This window comes from Triticum dicoccoides, chromosome 6A (genome assembly GCF_002162155.2).
Source record: "Triticum dicoccoides isolate Atlit2015 ecotype Zavitan chromosome 6A, WEW_v2.0, whole genome shotgun sequence".
NCBI classification, from domain to species: Eukaryota; Viridiplantae; Streptophyta; class Magnoliopsida; order Poales; family Poaceae; genus Triticum; species Triticum dicoccoides.
The window spans coordinates 353,141,766-353,155,983 of NC_041390.1; the positions used below are offsets into that span (position 1 = coordinate 353,141,766).

The 14,218-nt window shown below is 43.7% G+C and overlaps 1 protein-coding gene across 1 annotated transcript; it reads left to right on the plus strand.

The window, feature by feature from the left end:
• Positions 1-11,479: 11,479 nt before the first annotated feature.
• On the plus strand, positions 11,480-14,218 carry LOC119316899 (cysteine-rich and transmembrane domain-containing protein WIH2-like). Its single transcript, XM_037591286.1, has 3 exons — positions 11,480-11,609; positions 11,707-11,845; positions 13,919-14,218. Exons 1-3 carry the CDS (start codon positions 11,558-11,560, stop codon positions 13,962-13,964), a joined length of 237 nt encoding a protein of 78 aa, XP_037447183.1. The 5' UTR covers positions 11,480-11,557; the 3' UTR covers positions 13,965-14,218.

Here is a 14,218-nt window from a genome sequence, read left to right on the forward strand (position 1 = left end):
AATTTTTTGAAATTGTATGCTACGTTTCCCAACAAAAAGATCATGCACACCCCTCCATATGTAGGAAACGACTATAAAAGCATGCAAGCAAATTTACTGTACACAAAAACTGAAGGAAATATGCCCTAGAGGCAATAATAAAGTTATTATTTATTTCCTTATAATCATGATAAATGTTTATTATTCATGCTAGAATTGTATTTACCGGAAACATAATACATGTGTGAATACATAGACAAACAGAGTGTCACTAGTATGCCTCTACTTGACTAGCTCGTTAATCAAAGATGGTTATGTTTCCTAACCATGAACAATGAGTTGTTATTTGATTAACGAGGTCACATCATTAGTAGAATGATCTGATTGACATGACCCATTCCATTAGCTTAGCACCCGATCGTTTAGTGTGTTGCTATTGCTTTCTTCATGACTTATACATGTTCCTATGACTATGAGATTATGCAACTCCCGTTTACCGGAGGAACACTTTGGGTACTACCAAACGTCACAACGTAACTGGGTGATTATAAAGGAGTACTACAGGTGTCTCCAATGGTCGATGTTGGGTTGGCGTATTTCGAGATTAGGATTTGTCACTCCGATTGTTGGAGAGGTATCTCTGGGCCCTCTCGGTAATACACATCACATAAGCCTTGCAAGCATTACAACTAATATGTTAGTTGTGAGATGATGTATTACGGAACGAGTAAAGAGACTTGCCGATAACGAGATTGAACTAGGTATTGGATACCGACGATCGAATCTCGGGCAAGTAACATACCGATGACAAAGGGAACAACGTATGTTGTTATGCGGTCTGACCGATAAAGATCTTCGTAGAATATGTAGGAACCAATATGGGCATCCAGGTCCCGCTATTGGTTATTGACCAGAGACATGTCTCGGTCATGTCTACATTGTTCTCGAACCCGTAGGGTCCGCACGCTTAAGGTTACGATGACAGTTATATTATGAGTTTATGCATTTTGATGTACCGAAGGTTGTTTGGAGTCCAGGATGTGATCACGGACATGACGAGGAGTCTCGAAATGGTCGAGACGTAAAGATTGATATATTGGAAGCCTATGTTTGGACATCGGAAGTGTTCCGGGTGAAATCGGGATTTTACCGGGTTACCGGGAGGTTACCGGAACCCCCCGGGAGCCATATGGGCCATCATGGGCCTTAGTGGAAAGGAGAAAGGGGCAGCCCAAGGTGGCTGCGCCTCTTTCCCCTCCCCTAGTCCTATTAGGACTAGGAGAAGATGGCCGGCCCCCCTCTCTCCCTTCCCCTCCGAGGAATCCTAGTTGGACTAGGATTGGGGGGAGGAATCCTACTCCCAGAGGGAGTAGGACTCTCCTGCGCCTCCCTCTTTGGCCGGCCAGCCTCCTCTCCTCTCCTCCTTTATATACGGAGGCAGGGGCACCTCTAAACACACAAGTTGACACAAGTTGATCCACGTGATCGATTCCTTAGCCGTGTGCGGTGCCCCCTGCCACCATATTCCTCGATAATACTGTAGCGGAGTTTAGGCGAAGCCCTGCTGCTGTAGTTCATCAAGATCGTCACCAGGCCGTCGTGCTGACGAAACTCTTCCCCGACACTTTGCTGGATCGGAGTCCGGGGATCGTCATCGAGCTGAACGTGTGCTCGAACTCGGAGGTGCCGTAGTTTCGGTGCTTGATCGGTTGGATCGTGAAGACGTACGACTACTTCCTCTACGTCGTGTCATCGCTTCCGCAGTCGGTCTGCGTTGGGTACGTAGACAACACTCTCCTCTCGTTGCTATGCATCACATGATCCTGTGTGCGCGTAGGAAATTTTTTGAAATTACTACGAAACCCAACAGTGGCATCCGAGCCTAGGTTATTGATGTTGATGTTATATGCACGAGTAGAACACAAGTAAGTTGTGGACGATACAAGTCATACTGCCTACCAGCATGTCATACTTTGGTTCGGCGGTATTGTTGGACGAGACGACCCGGACCAACCTTACGCGTACGCTTACGCGAGACCGGTTCCCTCGACGTGCTTTGCACAGAGATGGCTTGCGGGCGACTGCCTCTCCAACTTTAGTTGAACCAAGTATGGCTACGCCCGGTCCTTGCGAAGGTTAAAACGGAGTCTATTTGACAAACTATCGTTGTGGTTTTGATGCGTAGGTGAGATTGGTTCTTACTTAAGCCAGTAGCAGCCACGTAAAACATGCAACAACAAAGTAGAAGACGTCTAACTTGTTTTTGCAGGGCATGTTGTGATGTGATATGGTCAAGGCATGATGCTGAATTTTATTGTATGAGATGATCATGTTTTGTAACCAAGTTATCGGCAACTGGCAGGAGCCATATGGTTGTTGCTTTATTGTATGCAATGCAATCGCGATGTAATGCTTTACTTTATTACTAAACGGTAGTGATAGTCGTGGAAGCATAAGATTGGCGAGACGACAATGATGCTACGATGGAGATCAAGGTGTCGCGCCGGTGACGATGGTGATCATGACGGTGCTTCGGAGATGGAGATCACAAGCACAAGATGATGATGACCATATCATATCACTTATATTGATTGCATGTGATGTTTATCTTTTTATGCATCTTATCTTGCTTTGATTGACGGTAGCATTATAAGATGATCTCTCACTAAATTATCAAGAAGTGTTCTCCCTGAGTATGCACCGTTGCGAAAGTTCTTCGTGCTGAGACACCACGTGATGATCGGGTGTGATAGGCTCTACGTTCAAATACAACGGGTGCAAAACAGTTGCGCACGCAGAATACTCAGGTTAAACTTGTCGAGCCTAGCATATGCAGATATGGCCTCGGAACACGGAGACCGAAAGGTCGAGCGTGAATCATATAGTAGATATGATCAACATAATGATGTTCACCGATGAAACTACTCCATCTCACGTGATGATCGGACATGGTTTAGTTGATTTGGATCACGTGATCACTTAGAGGATTAGAGGGATGTCTATCTAAGTGGGAGTTCTTTAATAATATGATTAATTGAACTTAAAATTTATCATGAACTTAGTCCCTGATAGTATCTTGCTTGTTTATGTTGATTGTAGATAGATGGCTCGTGCTGTTGTTCCGTTAAATTTTAATGCGTTCCTTGAGAAAGCAAAGTTGAAAGATGATGGTAGCAATTACACGGACTGGGTCCGTAACTTGAGGATTATCCTCATTGCTGCACAGAAGAATTACGTCCTGGAAGCACCGCTGGGTGCCAGGCCTGCTGCTGGAGTAACGCCAGATGTTATGAACGTCTGGCAGAGCAAAGCTGATGACTACTCGATAGTTCAGTGTGCCATGCTTTACGGCTTAGAATCGGGACTTCAACGACGTTTTGAACGTCATGGAGCATATGAGATGTTCCAGGAGTTGAAGTTAATATTTCAAGCAAATGCCCGGATTGAGAGATATGAAGTCTCCAATAAGTTCTATAGCTGCAAGATGGAAGAGAACAGTTCTGTCAGTGAGCATATACTCAAAATGTCTGGGTATAATAATCACTTGATTCAATTGGGAGTTAATCTTCCAGATGATTGCGTCATTGACAGAATTCTCCAATCACTGCCACCAAGCTACAAGAGCTTCGTGATGAACTATAATATGCAAGGGATGAACAAGACTATTCCCGAGCTCTTCGCAATGCTAAAAGCTGCGGAGGTAGAAATCAAGAAGGAGCATCAAGTGTTGATGGTTAACAAGACCACTAGTTTCAAGAAAAAGGGCAAAGGGAAGAAAAAGGGGAACTTCAAAAATAACGGCAAGCAAGTTGCTGCTCAAGAGAAGAAACCCAAGTCTAGACCTAAGCCTAAAACTGAGTGCTTCTACTGCAAGCAGACTGGTCACTGGAAGCGGAACTGCCCCAAGTATTTGGCGGATAAGAAGGATGGCAAGGTGAACAAAGGTATATGTGATATACATGTTATTGATGTGTACCTTACCAATGCTCGCAGTAGCACCTGGGTATTTGATACTGGTTCTGTTGCTAATATTTGCAACTCGAAACAGGGACTACAGAATAAGCGGGCACTGGCAAAGGACGAGGTGACGATGCGCGTGGGAAACGGTTCCAAAGTCGATGTGATCGCGGTCGGCACGCTACCTCTACATCTACCTTCGGGATTAATATTAGACCTAAATAATTGTTATTTGGTGCCAGCGTTGAGCATGAACATTATATCTGGATCTTGTTTAATGCGAGACGGTTATTCATTTAAATCAGAGAATAATGGTTGTTCTATTTATATGAGTAATATCTTTTATGGTCATGCACCCTTGAAGAGTGGTCTATTCTTACTAAATCTCAATAGTAGTAATACACATATTCATAATGTTGAAACCAAAAGATACAGAGTTGATAATGAAAGTGCAACTTATTTGTGGCACTGTCGTTTAGGTCATATCGGTGTAAAACGCATGAAGAAACTCCATACTAATGGACTTTTGGAACCACTTGATTATGAATCACTTGGTACTTGCGAACCGTGCCTCATGGGCAAGATGACTAAAACACCGTTCTCCGGTACTATGGAGAGAGCAACAGATTTGTTGGAAATCATACATACCGATGTATGTGGCCCGATGAATATTGAGGCTCGTGGCGGATATCGTTATTTTCTCACCTTCACAGATGATTTGAGCAGATATGGATATATCTACTTAATGAAGCATAAGTCTGAAACATTTGAAAAGTTCAAAGAATTTCAGAGTGAAGTTGAAAATCATCGTAACAAGAAAATAAAGTTTCTATGATCTGATCGTGGAGGAGAATATTTGAGTTACGAGTTTGGTGTACATTTGAAAAATTGTGGAATAGTTTCGCAACTCACGCCACCCGGAACACCACAGCGTAATGGTGTGTCCGAACGTCGTAATCGTACTTTACTAGATATGGTGCGATCTATGATGTCTCTTACTGATTTACCGCTATCATTTTGGGGATATGCTTTAGAGACGGCCGCATTCACGTTAAATAGGGCACCATCAAAATCCGCAGAGACGACGCCTTATGAACTGTGGTTTGGCAAGAAACCAAAGTTGTCGTTTCTTAAAGTTTGGGGCTGCGATGCTTATGTGAAAAAGCTTCAACCTGATAAACTCGAACCCAAATCGGAGAAATGTGTATTCATAGGATACCCAAAGGAAACTGTTGGAACATTCGTTGCTAAGAATGGATCATTTCTAGAGAAGGAGTTTCTCTCGAAAGAAGTGAGTGGGAGGAAAGTAGAACTTGACGAGGTAACTGTACCTGCTCCCTTACTGGAAAGTAGTTCATCACAGAAAACTGTTTCAGTGACACCTACACCAGTTAGTGAGGAAGCCAATGATAATGATCATGAAACTTCAGATCAAGATACTACTGAACTTCGTAGATCAACCAGAGTAAGATCCGCACCAGAGTGGTACGGTAATCCTGTTCTGGAGGTCATGCTACTAGATCATGATGAACCTACGAACTATGAAGAAGCGATGGTGAGCCCAGATTCCGCAAAGTGGCTAGAAGCCATGAAATCTGAGATGGGATCCATGTATGAGAACAAAGTATGGACTTTGGTTGACTTGCCCGATGATCGGCAAGCGATTGAGAATAAATGGATCTTTAAGAAGAAGACTGACGCTGATGGTAATGTTACTGTCTACAAAGCTCGACTTGTCGCAAAAGGTTTTCGGCAAGTTCAAGGAATTGACTACGATGAGACCTTCTCACCCGTAGCGATGCTTAAGTCCGTTCGAATCATGTTAGCAATTGCCGCATTTTATGATTATGAAATTTGGCAAATGGATGTCAAAACTGCATTCCTAAATGGATTCCTGGAAGAAGAGTTGTATATGATGCAACCAGAAGGTTTTGTCGATCCAAAGGGAGCTAACAAAGTGTGCAAGCTCCAGCGATCCATTTATGGACTGGTGCAAGCCTCTCGGAGTTGGAATAAACGTTTTGATAGTGTGATCAAAGCATTTGGTTTTATACAGACTTTTGGAGAAGCCTGTATTTACAAGAAAGTGAGTGGGAGCTCTGTAGCATTTCTGATATTATATGTGGATGACATATTACTGATTGGAAATGATATAGAATTTCTGGATAGCATAAAGGGATACTTGAATAAAAGTTTTTCAATGAAAGACCTCGGTGAAGCTGCTTACATATTAGGCATTAAGATCTATAGAGATAGATCAAGACGCTTAATTGGACTTTCACAAAACACATACCTTGACAAAATTTTGAAGAAGTTCAAAATGGATCAAGCAAAGAAAGGGTTTTTGCCTGTGTTACAAGGTGTGAAATTGAGTAAGACTCAATGCCCGACCACTGCAGAAGATAGAGAGAATATGAGAGATGTTCCCTATGCATCAGCCATAGGATCTATCATGTATGCAATGCTGTGTACCAGACCTGATGTATGCCTTGCTATAAGTTTAGCAGGGAGGTACCAAAGTAATCCAGGAGTGGATCACTGGACAGCGGTCAAGAACATCCTGAAATACCTGAAAAGGACTAAGGATATGTTTCTCGTATATGGAGGTGACAAAGAGCTCACCGTAAAAGGTTACGTTGATGCAAGCTTTGACACTGATCCGGACGATTCTAAATCGCAAACCGGATACGTGTTTACATTAAACGGTGGAGCTGTCAGTTGGTGCAGTTCTAAACAAAGCGTTGTAGCGGGATCTACATGTGAAGCGGAATACATAGCTGCTTCGGAAGCAGCAAATGAAGGAGTCTGGATGAAGGAGTTCATATCCGATCTAGGTGTCATACCTAGTGCATCGGGTCCAATGAAAATCTTTTGTGACAATACTGGTGCAATTGCCTTAACAAAGGAATCCAGATTTCACAAAAGGACCAAACACATCAAGAGACGCTTCAACTCCATCCGGGATCTAGTCCAGGTGGGAGACATAGAGATTTGCAAGATACATACGGATCTGAATGTTGCAGACCCGTTGACTAAGCCTCTTCCACGAGCAAAACATGATCAGCACCAAGGCTCCATGGGTGTTAGAATCATTACAGTGTAATCTAGACTATTGACTCTAGTGCAAGTGGGAGACTGAAGGAAATATGCCCTAGAGGCAATAATAAAGTTATTATTTATTTCCTTATAATCATGATAAATGTTTATTATTCATGCTAGAATTGTATTTACCGGAAACATAATACATGTGTGAATACATAGACAAACAGAGTGTCACTAGTATGCCTCTACTTGACTAGCTCGTTAATCAAAGATGGTTATGTTTCCTAACCATGAACAATGAGTTGTTATTTGATTAACGAGGTCACATCATTAGTAGAATGATCTGATTGACATGACCCATTCCATTAGCTTAGCACCCGATCGTTTAGTGTGTTGCTATTGCTTTCTTCATGACTTATACATGTTCCTATGACTATGAGATTATGCAACTCCCGTTTACCGGAGGAACACTTTGGGTACTACCAAACGTCACAACGTAACTGGGTGATTATAAAGGAGTACTACAGGTGTCTCCAATGGTCGATGTTGGGTTGGCGTATTTCGAGATTAGGATTTGTCACTCCGATTGTTGGAGAGGTATCTCTGGGCCCTCTCGGTAATACACATCACATAAGCCTTGCAAGCATTACAACTAATATGTTAGTTGTGAGATGATGTATTACGGAACGAGTAAAGAGACTTGCCGATAACGAGATTGAACTAGGTATTGGATACCGACGATCGAATCTCGGGCAAGTAACATACCGATGACAAAGGGAACAACGTATGTTGTTATGCGGTCTGACCGATAAAGATCTTCGTAGAATATGTAGGAACCAATATGGGCATCCAGGTCCCGCTATTGGTTATTGACCAGAGACATGTCTCGGTCATGTCTACATTGTTCTCGAACCCGTAGGGTCCGCACGCTTAAGGTTACGATGACAGTTATATTATGAGTTTATGCATTTTGATGTACCGAAGGTTGTTTGGAGTCCAGGATGTGATCACGGACATGACGAGGAGTCTCGAAATGGTCGAGACGTAAAGATTGATATATTGGAAGCCTATGTTTGGACATCGGAAGTGTTCCGGGTGAAATCGGGATTTTACCGGGTTACCGGGAGGTTACCGGAACCCCCCGGGAGCCATATGGGCCATCATGGGCCTTAGTGGAAAGGAGAAAGGGGCAGCCCAAGGTGGCTGCGCCTCTTTCCCCTCCCCTAGTCCTATTAGGACTAGGAGAAGATGGCCGGCCCCCCTCTCTCCCTTCCCCTCCGAGGAATCCTAGTTGGAATAGGATTGGGGGGGGGGGAGTCCTACTCCCGGTAGGAGTAGGACTCCTCCTGCGCCTCTCCCTCTTGGCCGGCGCCCCCTCCCCCCTTGGCTCCTTTATATACGGAGGCAGGAGCACCTCTAAACACACAAGTTGACACAAGTTGATCCACGTGATCGATTCCTTAGCCGTGTGCGGTGCCCCCTGCCACCATATTCCTCGATAATACTGTAGCGGAGTTTAGGCGAAGCCCTGCTGCTGTAGTTCATCAAGATCGTCACCACGCCGTCGTGCTGACGAAACTCTTCCCCGACACTTTGCTGGATCGGAGTCCGGGGATCGTCATCGAGCTGAACGTGTGCTCGAACTCGGAGGTGCCGTAGTTTCGGTGCTTGATCGGTTGGATCGTGAAGACGTACGACTACTTCCTCTACGTCGTGTCATCGCTTCCGCAGTCGGTCTGCGTTGGGTACGTAGACAACACTCTCCTCTCGTTGCTATGCATCACATGATCCTGTGTGCGCGTAGGAAATTTTTTGAAATTACTACGAAACCCAACAAAAACAGTTTGTGCCACTTTCTTACTATGCATGTAAATGAATCAACCTTTTGGGATAACCGGTAACATTTTACGAAACTATCTCTTTGCTTGATAATGATAACCAACTATCGACATGTCCATAATTTCAATATTTTATCATAGGTTATCATACCCTTAGATGCGTCAGTTCGAAACATTGATTAATGCAACATTAGAGTAGAGCAGATGCTTATCATGAACATGAGAAATACTTGTGCAGAACGCTCATATCGTAAAGTCAAAACAACATACTCAGTTGTATGTCATCTTACTTGCGAAATCATAAATCTTGCTATTGACCTCCCCCTGCCTACAAAATCAAATGAATTGGACTAATGCTATTTCATGTGAATAGCATGGGAAAATTAATCATCAAGCTCGATGAATAGTTTCAGGAACATGATGGCCCCCCTTGGTGTCCAGTGGGAAGTCGCCTCCCGATGGAACGGCAGTACCAATTGACGGTCTCCTCCAAACCTTTCACGCAATCACGCAATGGGGATTAGCGGAAAGATTTTTCTTTTTGCTGATGAGTTGGCGCAGACGGCGGAAAGATTTCAGGTTCAAAAATCCAGTAGCTGCTCAAAGTATGACACTATAAGTAATTATGAGATGGATGAGGGGCGCACCTCTCGTCTCCTAGGAAAAAACTGAGTAGAAGTTTGCCCATAGAGACATAACTGAGTCTTTGAGCTATAGGCTAGCGGCGGCGACCGCATGAGGACCCGAGTTGGAGGAGTCGCGCATCAATGACGACCGGAGAGGCGTGAGGCAAGGCGGGGAGGCCTTGAGCAGAGGAAGGCGAGGGGTGGGCGGAACGCCAGCGCAAGGGGATGCGACACAACACCGGCAGACAGAGATCAGGTGACATGCACGTTTGCATGTCACTGTGTGCCTTGTGGTCGGAATTCAAATTTAAACATTGCAAAAAAATCTAAAAAAATCATGCATGTTCACATCACATATTAAGGTAACCATTAAAAAATCCAGATCAAAATTCGAAACATACATCGAGAAACAAAAAAGAGAAATATGTCATGAATAGTTCGCGAATGGTTCTCTGTAGACTATTGCCATCTGAGTTTCACTTTTTCGTTTCTCGATGTATGTTTCAAATTTTGATCTGAATTTTTTAGGGGCATCTTAATATGTGTTGTGAACATGCATGATTTTTTTCAGATTTTTTCGCAATGTTTAAATTTGAATTCCGACCGCAAAACACACGGTGACATGTAAACGTGCATGTCACCTGATATCCGTCCGACACCGGCATGGGGGAGGCGGCTCAGATCTGCAGGGACTGATGCATCCTGGTCCATGGTGTCGAACGTGAGATGAGATTTGTAGGTGCTCCCTTTGGAGATGGAGAAGGATCCATGGGAGGGGGGTTTCGTGCGCGCTGCAATTCGAGTTGGGCTAATTTTTTTTCTTTCCGGTTCGGGGTGACTTGTGAGTATGATTGTGGGTTGAATACCTAAAATAAGAGGGACATTTTTGCAAAAAAAAAGTCACTATGGTGAACCCGACATACTCAATCCATGCTTTATTATTAGAGAAAGATATTAGTAATTTAACATAGTATTATAATAATATTGAACAATTGTGTATAGGGTCAAGTTTAGTATGTACTCCCTCCGTTCTAAATTACTCGTCGCAGAAATGAATGTATCTAGAACTAAAATACATCTAAATACATCAATACCCGTGACAAATAATTCGGAACGGAGGAAGTATGTGATAGTAGAAGTTAGGCTTCAAATGATGCATTCTGCTTGTTGTGTCAGTGTATGTTGTTTGATAGTTGAACTACAAAGTAGTCATAGCCCTATACTAAAAATGGAACTTTCATATTAACTTTTTGTTTCCACATTTGTTTCATTGGAAAACACTATTATGTTTTTGTTTTCATTTTTACATAAAAAATTTATTTCCATTTTTGGTTTATAGATTCCCATTTTCATTTTCATATTTTCTCTTCATCTTTATTTTTCCTTTGGAAAAGTAAAAAAAAAATCCACTCCATTTTCATCGCTAATTGAGAGGGCCTTACCGTCGCTCGGTCAAATCTGCCAGCAACCTGCGCTAATTCCTCGGCACGATCGATGTGTGCTTCTAGTTGTTTTTGCTATTGACTACTCCCTCTATTTCGAATTATTTGTTTTAAATTTGTCTAGATACGGAGGTATCTAGCACTAAAAAAAGTCTAGATACATCTGTATCTAGACAAATTCAAGATAAATAATTCAGAATGAAGGGAGTAATACCCATATATGCAGCTCGATCGAGATTCGAGATGCTAAAAGGGACGCTATGGTCAAATCAACTGTGCTGGGTCAACTCTGTCACCAAAACTTCATTATGTTGAGCTCCAGAAGCAAAACTTTGACCGGCGTTAATAAAGTTTGTCAGGCACTACGACCAAGAAAAACCGGATCTGATGAGGACATACGTACATGCATAGCTGCCTCGTTTATTTTGTGCCTTCTCACCAAACTTAGTCGTGGTCGTCGCAGCAGCCAGGCAGGCAGGTACGTAGTACGCGGGAAGCGACAAGTCCACCCCGAACGCCCGAGGCTACGTACATGTGGAGACGGCCCCACCAGCCAGGTCAGTCACGTTCCCGGCGCGTTTTATAAAACCACTCGGCCCAACACAAGCCGTAGAACTGCACAGCGCCAGCGCGAGAGACCGACCAGAAAGTAGAAACCCCCGGCCGGAAGGAGATGAGCTACTACGGCCAGCAGCAGGCGCCCGTCGGCGCCCCGCCGCAGCAAGGTATGACAGCCTCCTTCCATCAACTTCTCCTTCTACCTTTTGCCCGACTGCTGAACAGAATTGACCTTGCGTGGCGCGTGGACCTTCAATTCTCCAGGTTACCCGCCGCAGGGGTACCCTCCGGCCGGCTACCCGCCGCCACAGCAGGGCTACCCGCCGGCCGGATACGGCCAGCAGGGCTACCCGCCCCAGCAGCAGCAGCAGCAGAACAGCGGGCCTTCCTTCATGCAAGGATGGTACGTACGGCACTTCCTCTCTCTTAATTTCGATCCAAACTACGTAGTTGTTCAAAGAGTTAGGAACTTAGGTATAGCTGGGCTCAGATCAGCCCGGGTCGCCGCCGGCGAGTTAGCTAGCTAGGCTTCGTTCCGCGCACGTTTCCATGGGTAGGGACGGCGACTTGACGCGCGAGCTACTGTACCGTGGAAACGGCGAGACCTCCAGGACGTGCCAATCGCAAATTAATGGCAAAGGGCGCGCCTATGATTAATCTCGGTCAAACGGGACGTACGAATCCTACCTGTTCGTACCTGATATTCATATATACCCGGAGATTTCATTGATGAGATCAAGAGCGGTAGCTTCCATAACCGAGAAGATATCGGCATAGATATCTTGACGATCGAAGTATATGATCTTCATGATGATGATATCTTCTCCGGCGGCCGGCGGACGGACAAGATGCAAAAGCTGGAAATCGTCCAAATTCATTTGCTGTGAAGTGTTCTAGAGCAGTATAAAATTCAGCATTTCACATGCGACCATGTGCTGGTGTTACGATAATTGGTTCTCTACAGATTGCTTGGAATATGCCCACCTCCCCCCACTTGACCAATATCTGGTGTTTTGTAGACGGCGCCCGGCGCCCGCCAGCACCAATGTCGTCTGTCGTACATACAGATAGTGGGGAGTAACTTAGACTAGTGTCATATGCATGACACTAGTCTAAGTTACTATCTTTATAGTACAAAGTAATATAATACTAGTGTCATATGTGGCCTCATTTAATAGCTTGTAGACTCATATTGTCTTGAAAAACGTTATGTTACAGTAACATATTATGTTACTACTTCTCATTAACTACTTGTCACATAAGCAAAAAATTCTCGAGGTGCGCTATGTTACTACCTAAGTTACTTCCACTATAACTAGCCTAATTAGCGGGAACTTGCAATTTGTGGCAATAAATGGCTTTCCTCTATATCTATTTCTGTATTCTATATTGAATTCCAATATAAGAGAAAATTCCTTATTTGGCACTGTCTTAAAATCTGATTCCTTATTTGACACTGGAAAAGTTTTTCTTCCTTATTTGGCACTAGTCCTAAATTTTATTCCCTATACGACACTTCCGTTCATTTTGAGTCTAAATGACACCTGAAAAGACGATTTTGCCCCTCATGTGGTATGTGTGCTCGCGTGCGTATGCTGTTGCGTGTGTGGGTGCAGGCGCACATGTGTGCTACTGCTGCATGTGTGTGTGCATGTGTGCTGCTGCGTGTGTGTTTGCTACTGCGTGTGTACGTGCGCGTGTGTGTGTTGTTGCGTGCCTATGTGATGCCTGCGTGTGTGCTGCTGCGTGTGTGTGTGTATGTGGGTGTGTGCTGCGTGCGTGTGTGTTGCTACGTGTGTGTGAGTGTGCGTGTGTGTGTGTGCGTGCGTGTGTGTTGGTGCATGTGTATGTGTTGATGCATGTGTGCTTCTGCTTTCGCATTGATGCTGCGTGTGTGCGCTATTGCCCCCCATACACATACCACATGAGGGGCAAAAGAGTCTTTTCAGGTGTCATTTAGGCTTAAAATGGACGAAAATGTCATATAGGGAATAAAATTTAGAACTTGTGTCAAATAAAGAAGAAAAACTTTTTCAGTGTCAAATAAGGAAGCAGATTTTAAGATAGTGTCAAATAAGGAATTTTCTCCCAATATAAAGAGCGAGTTACAGAGGTCCAACAGGTTATATGCGTTCAACCGCACCTATCCAATGGTTTAAGTCACTCCGGTGTTCAGTGTTAAACATGTTTAGCACCCTTCAATAATTAATATCATGCCTAATATGAACATCAGTATTAACTGAGGGAGTACTAGTCTTTACAATAAAAGAACAAGAATGTAAGGTGGAACGAACCCACTTCTCAGTTGTATAATCTTCGTTTTGTACAAATCTGTCAACATTTGGATATGTGGTTATAGCAATCCTTTTGATTCGTATTAATTATTGTCGATTTAGTAATTTTCTTCTTTTTTTTCTTTGTTTAGAAACTCGCCTTGATTATATCTCATGATTCTCTTATGATATTGTTCCAACAGCCTGGCCGCGCTTTGCTGCTGTTGTCTCTTGGACGCCTGCTTCTGAGAACAGAGACCAAAGTTCCATCCTCACGCGTGTTGGAACTGATCAATTGTGCCGTGTTACCGAAATGCTACTAGCCTACATGTTTTGGGCCCTATCGCATTTTTCTACCCCTTGTTTGTAAACTTCACATTGGGATCAATTATTTGGTTGGTTTGGATGTGATGACTACCTTGCTAAATGCTACCAATCCATCTTTTTATTTTCTCCTTGTCCGAAAAGTAAAAGGATGCTAGTAAATTACACTATTGATATGA

What these genes read in the sequence shown, in the direction of transcription:
- LOC119316899 (XM_037591286.1), top strand. Translation starts at nt 11,558, where the DNA reads ATGAGCTACTACGGCCAGCAGCAGGCGCCCGTCGGCGCCCCGCCGCAG. An exon ending in CGGCGCCCCGCCGCAGCAAG is followed by an intron (nt 11,610 to 11,706) that starts GTATGACAGCCT and finishes TCAATTCTCCAG; the next exon opens with GTTACCCGCCGCAGGGGTAC. An exon ending in CCTTCCTTCATGCAAGGATG is followed by an intron (nt 11,846 to 13,918) that starts GTACGTACGGCA and finishes TTGTTCCAACAG; the next exon opens with CCTGGCCGCGCTTTGCTGCT.